This window comes from Amphiura filiformis, chromosome 1, assembly GCF_039555335.1.
Source record: "Amphiura filiformis chromosome 1, Afil_fr2py, whole genome shotgun sequence".
Taxonomy (NCBI): domain Eukaryota; kingdom Metazoa; phylum Echinodermata; class Ophiuroidea; order Amphilepidida; family Amphiuridae; genus Amphiura; species Amphiura filiformis.
The window spans coordinates 90,319,787-90,333,208 of record NC_092628.1 but is presented as its reverse complement, the minus strand read 5'-3'; the positions used below and the strand labels follow the sequence as shown (position 1 = coordinate 90,333,208).

Below are 13,422 nucleotides of genomic sequence, written 5' to 3'. Positions count from 1 at the left end.
TTCAATCCGTCTAGTAATGTGGGAGGAGACGTTCGTTTTTGTAAAAAAGTGGCTGAAAATAAAATAAAATTGGTCATTTTGCCTAAAGGTAGGGGACACGCCCCCCCGATTGGTAAAGGTCATGTCTTATAAATGCTCACATACAACTGTGCTAAACTAATGCTTCCCTGGTAAGCCTCTGGGGTTCGAATCCACTAGTTTGTGATTAGTTAAAGCCTTGCAAGAAGATGAAGCATGCCCGGGATGCATAGAAATAGCAATACCTCTACCCATTGTGATGTGCCAATGTCCATGGAGGTATGATAACAGTATCCGCTTTGCGAGCAGATACTATAGGTTTGAATTTGGACTCCAGCATACTGATTCAATCGGCATCCCAAGTAAAAAGCTGAATATGCCATGTACTTTACTCATGTAGGCAGAATACGACTTGATGCCCTGATTTTATTGAAACGTGATTGTAAGAATAATTAGATCCCAACCATTAGACGTCATAACGGTCATATCCTAACTACTCTAAAATTGTGTTACTTGTTATCATTTGGTGTCATTTACAGTGGTCGGTTTACTGTGTCCAAACGATATAAATCAAGCAAGCACAACAGCGCAGTGGACGAATCCTACACCAACAGGTTTTTCAAACACACCACAAATATCCTACTCGTACACAAATAGTGGCGATCAGTTGGTGCCGACACCACAGGCCAATGGACTACAGCAATTCACATTTCCTGGCGGTACCAGTGTAATCACAGCATCAGCTACCAATGGCATCAGTACGGCGACTTGTACTTTTCAAGTAACATTCCCTCAAGGTATGTGCAAGGATAATAGAAATCAGGATGGGACAATAATTGCTCATATCTCAAATTCTTATTTAGGAATAGCGTATTGTTATTAAAATGATGTCCTGACCTATAGCTGCAGACAGAGCTTGTTTCCAATTCTATATTGGGTTAATTGCGCAATTAAATAGCTGTTAAATGATCAGCTTTCCATAGTATACCATTTCGTTAGAAAATGAAAATTTATTTGTAAGCTTCAGGATTGTACGTGCCTTTTTAGCATCTAAAGTGCCGAGCTCGGGTAAACTTACCTAAATCTATGTGATGTCAAATTCTGCTGCATCACCCCGTCTGCATCGTAGAATTCTATTACAAGATATTCAATTCTAAAAGATAGTAGCATTGTTCAGTGCGTACGGGATAATGACATCACAAAATCCACAAGCGCCTCGTTGGCCCATCGAGGAATTGGAACTAGTTCTAACCCCGATTCTAACAGATAGTTGTGCAGCAAACCACGATTCATCATAATATAAAATTGACCAAGATCAATATCTAGTATACAAATGACAATTAACTAACACAGTAGTTACTATTGTGTGATTTTCTTTGCCGAATTATAAAATCAATAGTTCATGCATGTAAAGTCGCAGGTGTTTTTTCACGCCTTGGCTACTACGTTGGTGTTCACTCACATGTTAAAGCCACTAAGGGTCGTTTTATCTTTTCTGTTTCCGTAAGTCTATTGTTCAGATACGAAAACGCAAGGGATTTAGTAAGTTTACTGTAACCTGACTTCATTGTTAACTTTGAAGTACCAATCAGCTTATTTCAAAAGAGGCGGATGCCTATGTAAAGAAAAGCGGGAGAGACAACACCGGTGTTTTTAATGGTCTAGTGCCCTCTCGTCTTTGATGCATGCCAATCCGAATGACAAAGTCCATTTTTTTCTGTAAAAACGTTGAAAATAAGCCCTTAAATCACAAAAGGCCCGCTTATAAGCCTGTCGCACCCCAATGCACTTGTGCAGGGCCACAGTGTCGCCCTTCCCTCGTAAAATAAATAAAATAAATGTTGGTATTTATACAGCGCCTTTCACATGTGAACATGTACCAAAGCGCTTTACATTTATTCCGCCGTCGTTAGAATATGTCAGCTCCCTTTGGGCGGCGCTCACACCTGGGTGGAGAGGAGTAATCGAGATAAAGTGCCTTACTCAAGGGCACAACACGATGGCGTCGCCGGGGCTCGAGCCCGCAACCTTCCGATTATGAGTCGTAGCCCGTTCCGCTCGGCCACCGTGCTCTAGTCTACTCAGTGCTCGTATCAATGGCTATCTCCCTATTTTGCTTCCTCCTGCCCCCCCCCCCCCCTGATCAGTCTCCCCACTCCCTCCCCGGTCCCTACTCTCTCCTCTCGAGTTCTTCTCTTTCTAGTCTTTCCGTCTCTCCCTCTCCTCTCTTTCTTCCTCACCCCCTCCCACTCTCACTTGTTCAGTCTCAAGTATCTCCCTCCCCCCCCCTCCCTTGCGAAATTTATCAGTATGATCCATGACTGAAAATAAGCTCTGCAAAAATAAACATTTAAAATAAACCCGAGTCTCAAGTTGCATATAGGTTTAACCAATTTTCAGATTAGCTTGCCATGAGAGACCTGAGACCTGAGCGCAAGACCGTAAGTCCACTCGGCCCCTCAACATGTATACACTAAATTCAATTATTAGAAGACGAGATGCAATGTTAGTGTTATAATAAATAAAATAAAAGACATTGGTCTTTATCAATGGCAATCAATTAATATTTCCGTCAACAACACAACTTGGCCAGACTCAGTATAGTTTTCCAGTAAGATTTAACCCTAACATGGCCCATGTTTTTTTTGTTATCGGAAAGTAGAAGGTACTTGGTACCCACAGGAATCGAACGTTAGACACCTCGTGTGCCAAGCACAAGATCATCGACCGGGGCAATACAATACAATGCGGCAATACTACACAAGTCAACTCCAGAAATAGAAACTTTACAAATTACGAATTTGTTATTGTATTCCAGCCGCAAGTTTGACGTGTCCATCAGTGTCACCAGTAACAGGCACGTCTAACCCTGCCTTAGTTGGATGGAATAGCCCTTCTCAGTTTGGATTCAATCCTGCTCCCGGAATTACGTACACATATAATGGGCAAACACTACTACCTTCCGCGGTGAATGGCCAACCTCAGTATAGTTTGCCTGCTGGTAATAACGTAATAACAGCGACTGCATCTAATAATAATGGTCAAATGGCATCATGTACTTTTACCGTTAGTGGTAAGTCTTCACCCCAGATTCTAATATTGACGTGCAAATTATGTTGGTTTTCCAGTTGATGAAAAAAAATACATAACAAAAGAAGCAAAAAAAAACAACATATGCATTTTACTTTTTTTTCAAGTTTCTAGTCTTCCCAGGCACCCAATCGGTACACGCGTCAGTGTATTTCCTTCAAAAGCAGCTCGAAATGATATTACTTATTGAAAGTATATGGTCAGATTTCATTCTGTGCCAGCATACTAATATCATCTGATCCATGATAAATATTTATTCATTAGAAGTCAATTTCATCTAATCATGGTAATTTAAACATTTTTGTGAGGTATATAAAACAATCGCGTTATGCGACTCGCTCATTTGCTGGTTATGAAATTAGAGAAACTCACGCTTAAGTAATGGAAGTGCCGTTATACATATTGCTATTTTGTTGACTTTAATCTCTTTCGATATGTATATTTCAATATTAAACTATTAATTGGTTTTTTTATCGTTTTCACAGTTTACGTCTTAAACAACTGTCCAGCAGATTACACCAGTGCCACTCAAAACTACGTTTTTAGCACTCCTTTCACTTCGGGTTTTCCATCGCAGACAACTATTACTTACTTTGACAATGGACAGCAAGTATTTCCAACAACGCTTTCAAATGGCCAGTCTCAATTAACTTTTCAACCTGGGACTTCAACTACAGTCACAGTCACAGCAACCGATGGCTTTAACCAGGCAACATGTTCATTTAACGTCCAAATAAGTCAAGGTACGGTCCTCGATATACGATATTCACTCTTAGAAAGTGAATTAGAAGGTTCCAAGTATAACATAAAAAGGTTTTTACGTTGTCCTACAGGTAAAACTTTCAATACTGTGAAAGTATTTGGAGTTCTTGCAATTTCCTAAAACCTTACTAAAGGACCTTACTAAACCTTACCTAAAAGCTGTTCTGTGTATAGAACCCGGTTTTCTTTGAGTGAATAGCATGTTGGTATTTTAAAAAGGTAATTTTTTGTGTGTGAGTGGAGTGTAATTTATGGATGGCGGAAAAGCTTCTAAAGACGTCTAAGATAATACGTCTAACCTTGGAGGTCCAAGATGCCATCTTATACGTCTAAGATGCGATCTTAGACGTCTAAGAATCTCGCGATAGACTTAAAATCGACGAATCACAAAGCCAGAAATAACGAACAGCCAATCATCTTAAGCATGCTAAGTTTATTCAAATACTGGCTAATTAAATCTTAGACGCCAAAGTTTTTTCTTGAACGTCTAAGATGATATTCCATTCACCGTGACCTATAGTGGTGGACGGTATGAAATGTACGACGGACGCTTTATAGGTTGTTATTTAGAGGCACGCCATCAAATAACATCCCATTGAAGTACACGTAGTAATACAAGAAAGTAAGTTAGTTTTTCTAGCCAATGTGACAATGCTGAGGAAGTTTTGACTAGATTTCCTTAACTCTCTCCACGCGGGTGTCGACTGCAGACGACAAATAAAATTTTTTTCAAAATTTCAAAAAATTTCAGAATTTTAATTTGTCATTACCATATTTGGAATCAGCATGAAAAATGCAAGAAAATGAGTACAAATAAGCTCAGTATTGGTTCAGTGGTTCTTTAGATAGCTCTTAATATTTTGAGAAAATATCTCAAAACTAGGATTTTTTATGTTGAAGGCTATGGCTAGCACTTAGAGCATTAAAGTCTACTTTTTTTTTTTTTTTGATACAGGGGCTGTGCAATAATTATGGGGGGGGGGTAACATTTCTACATGTTTGCCTCCTCCCTTCTCGGCCTGCCAAATATCACTTGCCCTCCCCCATTCGAGCTGCCAAAAAAATCTTTACCCTCCCCTCCATTTGCACATGGCAAATTGTTTATATCCCAATATAAAAACTTATATCATTGCGAACGTAGCGAGGATTAAAATTTGCATATTTAAGTTTACCTAAGCCTTTTTTTAAAGCATCCCATGTACAAATGGAGGGGAGGGTCAAGATTTTTTCCTTTGCATATCTTTGTTTCGACCCTGCCTATTACTTAAGAAGAAATACTTGTTCTATATACGCTTTAATTATTGTGTCTGGTCACAAAGGTTGTGTTATTGACGCAGTTGTGTTTGAAAGGATGGCAATGGATAAAAATGCTTACGAAAAACTGAAGAAAGACCCTACTATTATTGAAAGATCTCAAGGATAAAGGTGCCATTGCCTCTAAAAAAAATGGCATCCAACCGTCTGTGATGTACCAATTAAATTCATAAAAAGCTTGTGATCAGCTTAGACAATAATACTGGTAAATGAAAATACTAGAAATGCTGGTAAGACCCTACTGAAAACGCTTGACAGGCTACAAAATACTGCTGGCAAAATAATTCTTGGTCTCCCACGCAGATACCCCACTGATGTTCTTCTAAATACCTTGAAGTGGGACAAATCTGATGCCCGTCGCAATATCCACCTTAACATCATGTTCTATAAGAGTTTTAGCAACATCCTCCCACTGCCTTTATGTAACATCTTTTCTACTGTCAGTAACAGTCATGGCCACTCCATTAGATCCGCATCCCAAGGTAATCTTGTCCCTCCAACTAACCGAAGTGCCTCTGCCAAAAGGAAATTCTCCTCCAGAGGTGCACTGTCCTTTAACCGTCTTCCTACCAGAGCCAAAAATCCGTTTCCAGCTACATTCGGTTATTTTATATATGATTGCAAGTAAACTTCACCATATGATGTCCTGTAGTGCAATATCACTGTTTTTATTTATCATTGTTGTACGTATGCAAATTTTATGCCTAGCTGGTCTAGTTCTTATGTTTTCCTAATTTTGTTAAATTGTGCAATCTGATATATACTTAATGTAATGTATTTTAATATGTATTGTTTATTTTTTGATGTTTTAAATTTGACCCCTGGGTTAAACTGATAAACAGTGTTTACACTGAGTTTTATTACCCAGGCAAAAGAAGTTTAAATAAATAAATAAATAAATAAATAAAATACACCGGTTATTACAACGGTAACTTTACAAACTTTGGCGGTTCCTATCCATGATCATTTCTCCTCTCATTGGCAAGACTGGATATCCCATTACCACACTCAATGTTTTGTTGAGAACATTCGCGATATTGGTTTGATATATGTTCATTTCAGTATTAAACTTTTAATTGTATATAGTTTTCACTTCACTTCCACAGCTTACTTCATAAACAACTGTCCAGCCAATTACTTCAGTGCCAATCAAAATTACGTTTTTGTCACTCCTACCACTCCGGGTTTTACATCGCAGTTCACTTACTTTGCCAATGGACAGCAAATATTTCCAACAACGCTTACAAATGGCCAGTCTCAATTAAGTTTTTCACCTGGGACTACAACTACAGTTACAGTCACAGCAACAGCTGGCTCCAACCAGGCAACATGTACATTTGACGTCCAAATTAGTCAAGGTAAGGTCCTCAAAATATGATATTTATTTTTACAAAAAGTTCAAAGAAGAACCTAAAACGTTCTTTTAAGCTGTCCTGTATGTGAAACCTTAAGAATTTCTACAAAAACTAAAAAGGTTCGGTAAAAGCCCAAAAAGAACCACTTTGTCGTCAACCGGATGTAACCCTCAATTTTGATTTCTCCACATCGCCTACTTGAGCACAAACTCAGTGTTGTGAGAACGCTGACTTCATCGTGCTGAATCTGTGGTTACTGACCTATTAGTGCAATAGATTTTAGTTTACATGCACTACAATCGTGCAAATCATTTTAAAGTTGTCATATTTGGCAGAGGAATAGTACTTATGTGCTAATTAATCTAGGATATGGAGGCATTTTAACAGTACCCTTATTCTTGGTGAAACTTGTCTCAAATTATTTGTCTTATTGCAAGAAATCAGAAAAACAATAGTTTTACCTATCTTGAGTACTTTCTTACCCAGGATACACAACAATTTGTCAGGGCCAAATTCAATAGAATTCAATGCGACTCAATAGTTATTGACGATTTTGATGTGTTACTGAGGTAACGAAAAATCATGCATAAGCACAAACTATTATTTTACTGATTTATCATGGAAAGACCAATAATTTGGGACCATTTTCAACAAAATCGGTGCATTATTCAATTTTGCTCCTGTGGTGCCAAAATCAGATATATGATGTCACAAGGTTACCTTTTTGCTCATAACTCCGTAACCGTACATCGTAGATAGGTCAAACTATACTTTTTCTGAATCCTTTTGACTTTGACTATAGGAACGCATTGCCTGTGTTTTAGCAATGTTCGAATAATTCTGAACTTGACCTCTGTGTAAAAGTTCAACGACCTTTTCCCCCCAAATAATGATGCTGTTGAAATGCCTCTATAGCCTATAATGATCAGCGCTAAAAGTACTCTATATCTGCCAAATACAACAAATTTAACATGAATTGCACGATTGTTACGGGAATTTATTGGACTATGTCTAACAAAGCAGAAGAGATCGCTCTTGTGAAGAACGCTTTAAGAAATTGCAATTTTAAAGATTAGACCTTTTTCTGCGGTCAACCTTTGGAAAAGGACAGGTTATCTCAGATTCAGGACCCGGCGTCTGCCAACAAAGGTTTTTAAACCTTATCGTACCGTAGGGCTTTCTAAGAAATTACGCGGAACGTTTCGGATGGCGAGAGTATCCACCAAATTCAAGCAATCGAACACGTTATGCCTACAAGACAAGGAGAAAACTATTAAACAGTGTGGAGTCGCTTATGAGATTCCCTACGCTGATTGTGATGAAGTAACATAGGTGAATCTGCCAGGAAGCTAGCAAAAAAGATCAAAGAACACAAAGAAAACAGACAATAAAAATCGCGCAGAAGTAATGGGAATGTTAATATACGTATTGCTATTTTGTTGACTCTATAATCAATATTGGAATGATATAATCATCACCATATTAAAATATTAATTGTAATTTTCATATCACTTCCCCAGCTTACGTCATAAACAATTGCCCAGCAAATTACTTCAGTGCCAATCAAAACTACGTTTTGTCACTCCTACCACTCCGGGTTTTACATCGCAGTTCACTTACTTTGCCAATGGACAACAAATATTTCCAACAACGCTTTCAAATGGCCAGTCTCAATTAAGTTTTTCACCTGGGACTACAACTACAGTTACAGTCACAGCAACAGCTGGCTCCAACCAGGCAACATGTACATTTGACGTCCAAATTAGTCCAGGTAAGGTCCTTAAAATATGATATTTATTTTTACAAAAAAGTTCAAAGAAGAACCTAAAACGTTCTTTTAAACTGTCCTGTATGTGAAACCTTAAGAATTTCTACAAAAACTAAAAAGGTTCGGTAAAAGCCCAAAAGAACCACTTTGTCGTCAACCGGATGTAACCCTCAATTTTGATTTCTCCACACATCGCCTACTTGAGCACAAACTCAGTGTTGTGAGAACGCTGACTTCGTCGTGCTGAATCTGTGGTTACTGACCTATTAGTGCAATAGATTTTAGTTTACATGCACTACAATCGTGCAAATCATTTTAAAGTTGTCATATTTGGCAGAGGAATAGTACTTATGTGCTAATTAATCTAGGCTATGGAGGCATTTTAACAGTACCCTTATTCTTGGTGAAACTGGTCTCAAATTGTTTGTCTTATTGCAAGAAATCAGAAAAACAATAGTTTTACCTATCTTGAGTACTTTCTTACCCAGGGTACACAACAATTTGTCAGGGTCAAATTCAATAGAATTCAATGCGACTCAGTAGTTATTGTCGATTTTGATGTGTTACTGTGGTAACGAAAAATCATGCATAAGCACAAACTATTATTTTACTTACTGATTTATCATGGAAAGACCAATAATTTGGGACCATTTTCAACAAAATCGGTGCATTATTCAATTTTGCTCCCTGTGGTGCCAAAATCAGATCTATGATGTCACAAGGTTACCTTTTTGCTCATAACTCCGTAACCGTACATCGTAGATATGTCAAACTATACTTTTCTGAATCCTTTTGACTTTGACTATAGGAACACATTGCCTGTTTTAACAATGTTCGAGTAATTTTGAACTTGACCTCTGTGTAAAAGTTCAACGACCTTTTCCCCCCAAATAATGGTGCTGTTGAAATGCCTCTATAGCCTATAATGATCAGCGCTAAAAGTACTCTATATTTGCCAAAAACAGCAAATTTAACATGAATTTCACGATTGTTACGCGAATTTATTGGACTATGTCTAACAAAGCAGAAGAGATCGCTCATGTGAAGAACGCTTTAAGAAATTGCAATTTTAAAGATTAGACCTTTTTCTGCGGTCAACCTTTGGAAAAGGACAGTTTATCTCAGATTCAGGACCCGGCGTCTGCCAACAAAGGTTTTTAAACCTTATCGTACCGTAGGTCTTTCTGAGAAATTACGCGGAACGTTTCGGATGGCGAGAGTATCCACCAAATTCAAGCAATCGAACACGTTATGCCTAAAAGACAAGGAGAAAACTATTAAACAGTGTGGAGTCGCTTATGAGATTCCCTACGCTGATTGTGATGAAGTAACATAGGTGAATCTGCCAGGAAGCTAGCAAAAAAGATCAAAGACCACAAAGAAAACAGACAATAAAAATCGCGCGGAAGTAATGGGAATGTTAATATACGTATTGCTATTTTGTTCACTCTATAATCAATATTGGAATGATATAATCATCACCATATTAAAATATTAATTGTAATTTTCATATCACTTCCACAGCTTACGTCATAAACAATTGCCCAGCAAATTACTTCAGTGCCAATCAAAACTACGTTTTTGTCACTCCTACCACTCCGGGTTTTACATCGCAGTTCACTTACTTTGCCAATGGACAACAAATATTTCCAACAACGCTTTCAAATGGCCAGTCTCAATTAAGTTTTTCACCTGGGACTACAACTACAGTTACAGTCACAGCAACAGCTGGCTCCAATCAGGCAACATGTACATTTGACGTCCAAATTAGTCAAGGTAAGGTCCTCAAAATATGATATTTATTTTTACAAAAAAGTTCAAAGAAGAACCTAAAACGTTCTTTTAAGCTGTCCTGTATGTGAAACCTTAAGAATTTCTACAAAAACTAATAAGGTTCGGTAAAAGCCCAAAAAGAACCACTTTTTCGTCAACCGGATGTAACCCTCAATTTTGATTTCTCCACACATCGCCTACTTGAGCACAAACTCAGTGTTGTGAGAACGCTGACTTCATCGTGCTGAATCTGTGGTTACTGACCTATTAGTGCAATAGATTTTAGTTTACATGCACTACAATCGTGCAAATCATTTTAAAGTTGTCATATTTGGCAGAGGAATAGTACTTATGTGCTAATTAATCTAGGATATGGAGGCATTTTAACAGTACCCTTATTCTTGGTGAAATTTGTCTCAAATTATTTGTCTTATTGCAAGAAATCAGAAAAACAATAGTTTTACCTATCTTGAGTACTTTCTTACCCAGGATACACAACAATTTGTCAGGGCCAAATTCAATAGAATTCAATGCGACTCAATAGTTATTGACGATTTTGATGTGTTACTGAGGTAACGAAAAATCATGCATAAGCACAAACTATTATTTTACTGATTTATCATGGAAAGACCAATAATTTGGGACCATTTTCAACAAAATCGGTGCATTATTCAATTTTGCTCCCTGTGGTGCCAAAATCAGATATATGATGTCACAAGGTTACCTTTTTGCTCATAACTCCGTAACCGTACATCGTAGATAGGTCAAACTATACTTTTTCTGAATCCTTTTGACTTTGACTATAGGAACGCATTGCCTGTGTTTTAGCAATGTTCGAATAATTCTGAACTTGACCTCTGTGTAAAAGTTCAACGACCTTTTCCCCCCAAATAATGATGCTGTTGAAATGCCTCTATAGCCTATAATGATCAGCGCTAAAAGTACTCTATATCTGCCAAATACAACAAATTTAACATGAATTGCACGATTGTTACGGGAATTTATTGGACTATGTCTAACAAAGCAGAAGAGATCGCTCTTGTGAAGAACGCTTTAAGAAATTGCAATTTTAAAGATTAGACCTTTTTCTGCGGTCAACCTTTGGAAAAGGACAGGTTATCTCAGATTCAGGACCCGGCGTCTGCCAACAAAGGTTTTTAAACCTTATCGTACCGTAGGGCTTTCTAAGAAATTACGCGGAACGTTTCGGATGGCGAGAGTATCCACCAAATTCAAGCAATCGAACACGTTATGCCTACAAGACAAGGAGAAAACTATTAAACAGTGTGGAGTCGCTTATGAGATTCCCTACGCTGATTGTGATGAAGTAACATAGGTGAATCTGCCAGGAAGCTAGCAAAAAGATCAAAGAACACAAAGAAAACAGACAATAAAAATCGCGCAGAAGTAATGGGAATGTTAATATACGTATTGCTATTTTGTTGACTCTATAATCAATATTGGAATGATATAATCATCACCATATTAAAATATTAATTGTAATTTTCATATCACTTCCCCAGCTTACGTCATAAACAATTGCCCAGCAAATTACTTCAGTGCCAATCAAAACTACGTTTTTGTCACTCCTACCACTCCGGGTTTTACATCGCAGTTCACTTACTTTGCCAATGGACAACAAATATTTCCAACAACGCTTTCAAATGGCCAGTCTCAATTAAGTTTTTCACCTGGGACTACAACTACAGTTACAGTCACAGCAACAGCTGGCTCCAACCAGGCAACATGTACATTTGACGTCCAAATTAGTCAAGGTAAGGTCCTTAAAATATGATATTTATTTTTACAAAAAAGTTCAAAGAAGAACCTAAAACGTTCTTTTAAACTGTCCTGTATGTGAAACCTTAAGAATTTCTACAAAAACTAAAAAGGTTCGGTAAAAGCCCAAAAAGAACCACTTTGTCGTCAACCGGATGTAACCCTCAATTTTGATTTCTCCACACATCGCCTACTTGAGCACAAACTCAGTGTTGTGAGAACGCTGACTTCGTCGTGCTGAATCTGTGGTTACTGACCTATTAGTGCAATAGATTTTAGTTTACATGCACTACAATCGTGCAAATCATTTTAAAGTTGTCATATTTGGCAGAGGAATAGTACTTATGTGCTAATTAATCTAGGCTATGGAGGCATTTTAACAGTACCCTTATTCTTGGTGAAACTGGTCTCAAATTGTTTGTCTTATTGCAAGAAATCAGAAAAACAATAGTTTTACCTATCTTGAGTACTTTCTTACCCAGGGTACACAACAATTTGTCAGGGTCAAATTCAATAGAATTCAATGCGACTCAGTAGTTATTGTCGATTTTGATGTGTTACTGTGGTAACGAAAAATCATGCATAAGCACAAACTATTATTTTACTTACTGATTTATCATGGAAAGACCAATAATTTGGGACCATTTTCAACAAAATCGGTGCATTATTCAATTTTGCTCCCTGTGGTGCCAAAATCAGATCTATGATGTCACAAGGTTACCTTTTTGCTCATAACTCCGTAACCGTACATCGTAGATATGTCAAACTATACTTTTTCTGAATCCTTTTGACTTTGACTATAGGAACACATTGCCTGTTTTAACAATGTTCGAGTAATTTTGAACTTGACCTCTGTGTAAAAGTTCAACGACCTTTTCCCCCCAAATAATGGTGCTGTTGAAATGCCTCTATAGCCTATAATGATCAGCGCTAAAAGTACTCTATATTTGCCAAAAACAGCAAATTTAACATGAATGTCACGATTGTTACGCGAATTTATTGGACTATGTCTAACAAAGCAGAAGAGATCGCTCATGTGAAGAACGCTTTAAGAAATTGCAATTTTAAAGATTAGACCTTTTTCTGCGGTCAACCTTTGGAAAAGGACAGTTTATCTCAGATTCAGGACCCGGCGTCTGCCAACAAAGGTTTTTAAACCTTATCGTACCGTAGGTCTTTCTGAGAAATTACGCGGAACGTTTCGGATGGCGAGAGTATCCACCAAATTCAAGCAATCGAACACGTTATGCCTAAAAGACAAGGAGAAAACTATTAAACAGTGTGGAGTCGCTTATGAGATTCCCTACGCTGATTGTGATGAAGTAACATAGGTGAATCTGCCAGGAAGCTAGCAAAAAGATCAAAGACCACAAAGAAAACAGACAATAAAAATCGCGCGGAAGTAATGGGAATGTTAATATACGTATTGCTATTTTGTTCACTCTATAATCAATATTGGAATGATATAATCATCACCATATTAAAATATTAATTGTAATTTTCATATCACTTCCACAGCTTACGTCATAAACAATTGCCCAGCAAATTACTTCAGTGCCAATC

The 13,422-nt window shown here is 37.6% G+C and overlaps 1 protein-coding gene across 1 annotated transcript in view; it reads left to right on the top strand.

Moving 5' to 3' along the window:
* Window positions 1-13,422, top strand: part of LOC140168659 (uncharacterized) — a 60,249-nt gene that overhangs the window by 19,529 nt on the left and 27,298 nt on the right. Inside the window, exons 7-13 of the mRNA XM_072192076.1 lie at window positions 558-815; window positions 2,837-3,091; window positions 3,594-3,851; window positions 6,291-6,542; window positions 8,245-8,310; window positions 9,832-10,083; window positions 11,604-11,855. Of these exons, the coding sequence (XP_072048177.1) occupies window positions 558-815; window positions 2,837-3,091; window positions 3,594-3,851; window positions 6,291-6,542; window positions 8,245-8,310; window positions 9,832-10,083; window positions 11,604-11,855 (1,593 nt within the window). The remainder of the gene's footprint in view (window positions 1-557; window positions 816-2,836; window positions 3,092-3,593; window positions 3,852-6,290; window positions 6,543-8,244; window positions 8,311-9,831; window positions 10,084-11,603; window positions 11,856-13,422) is intronic.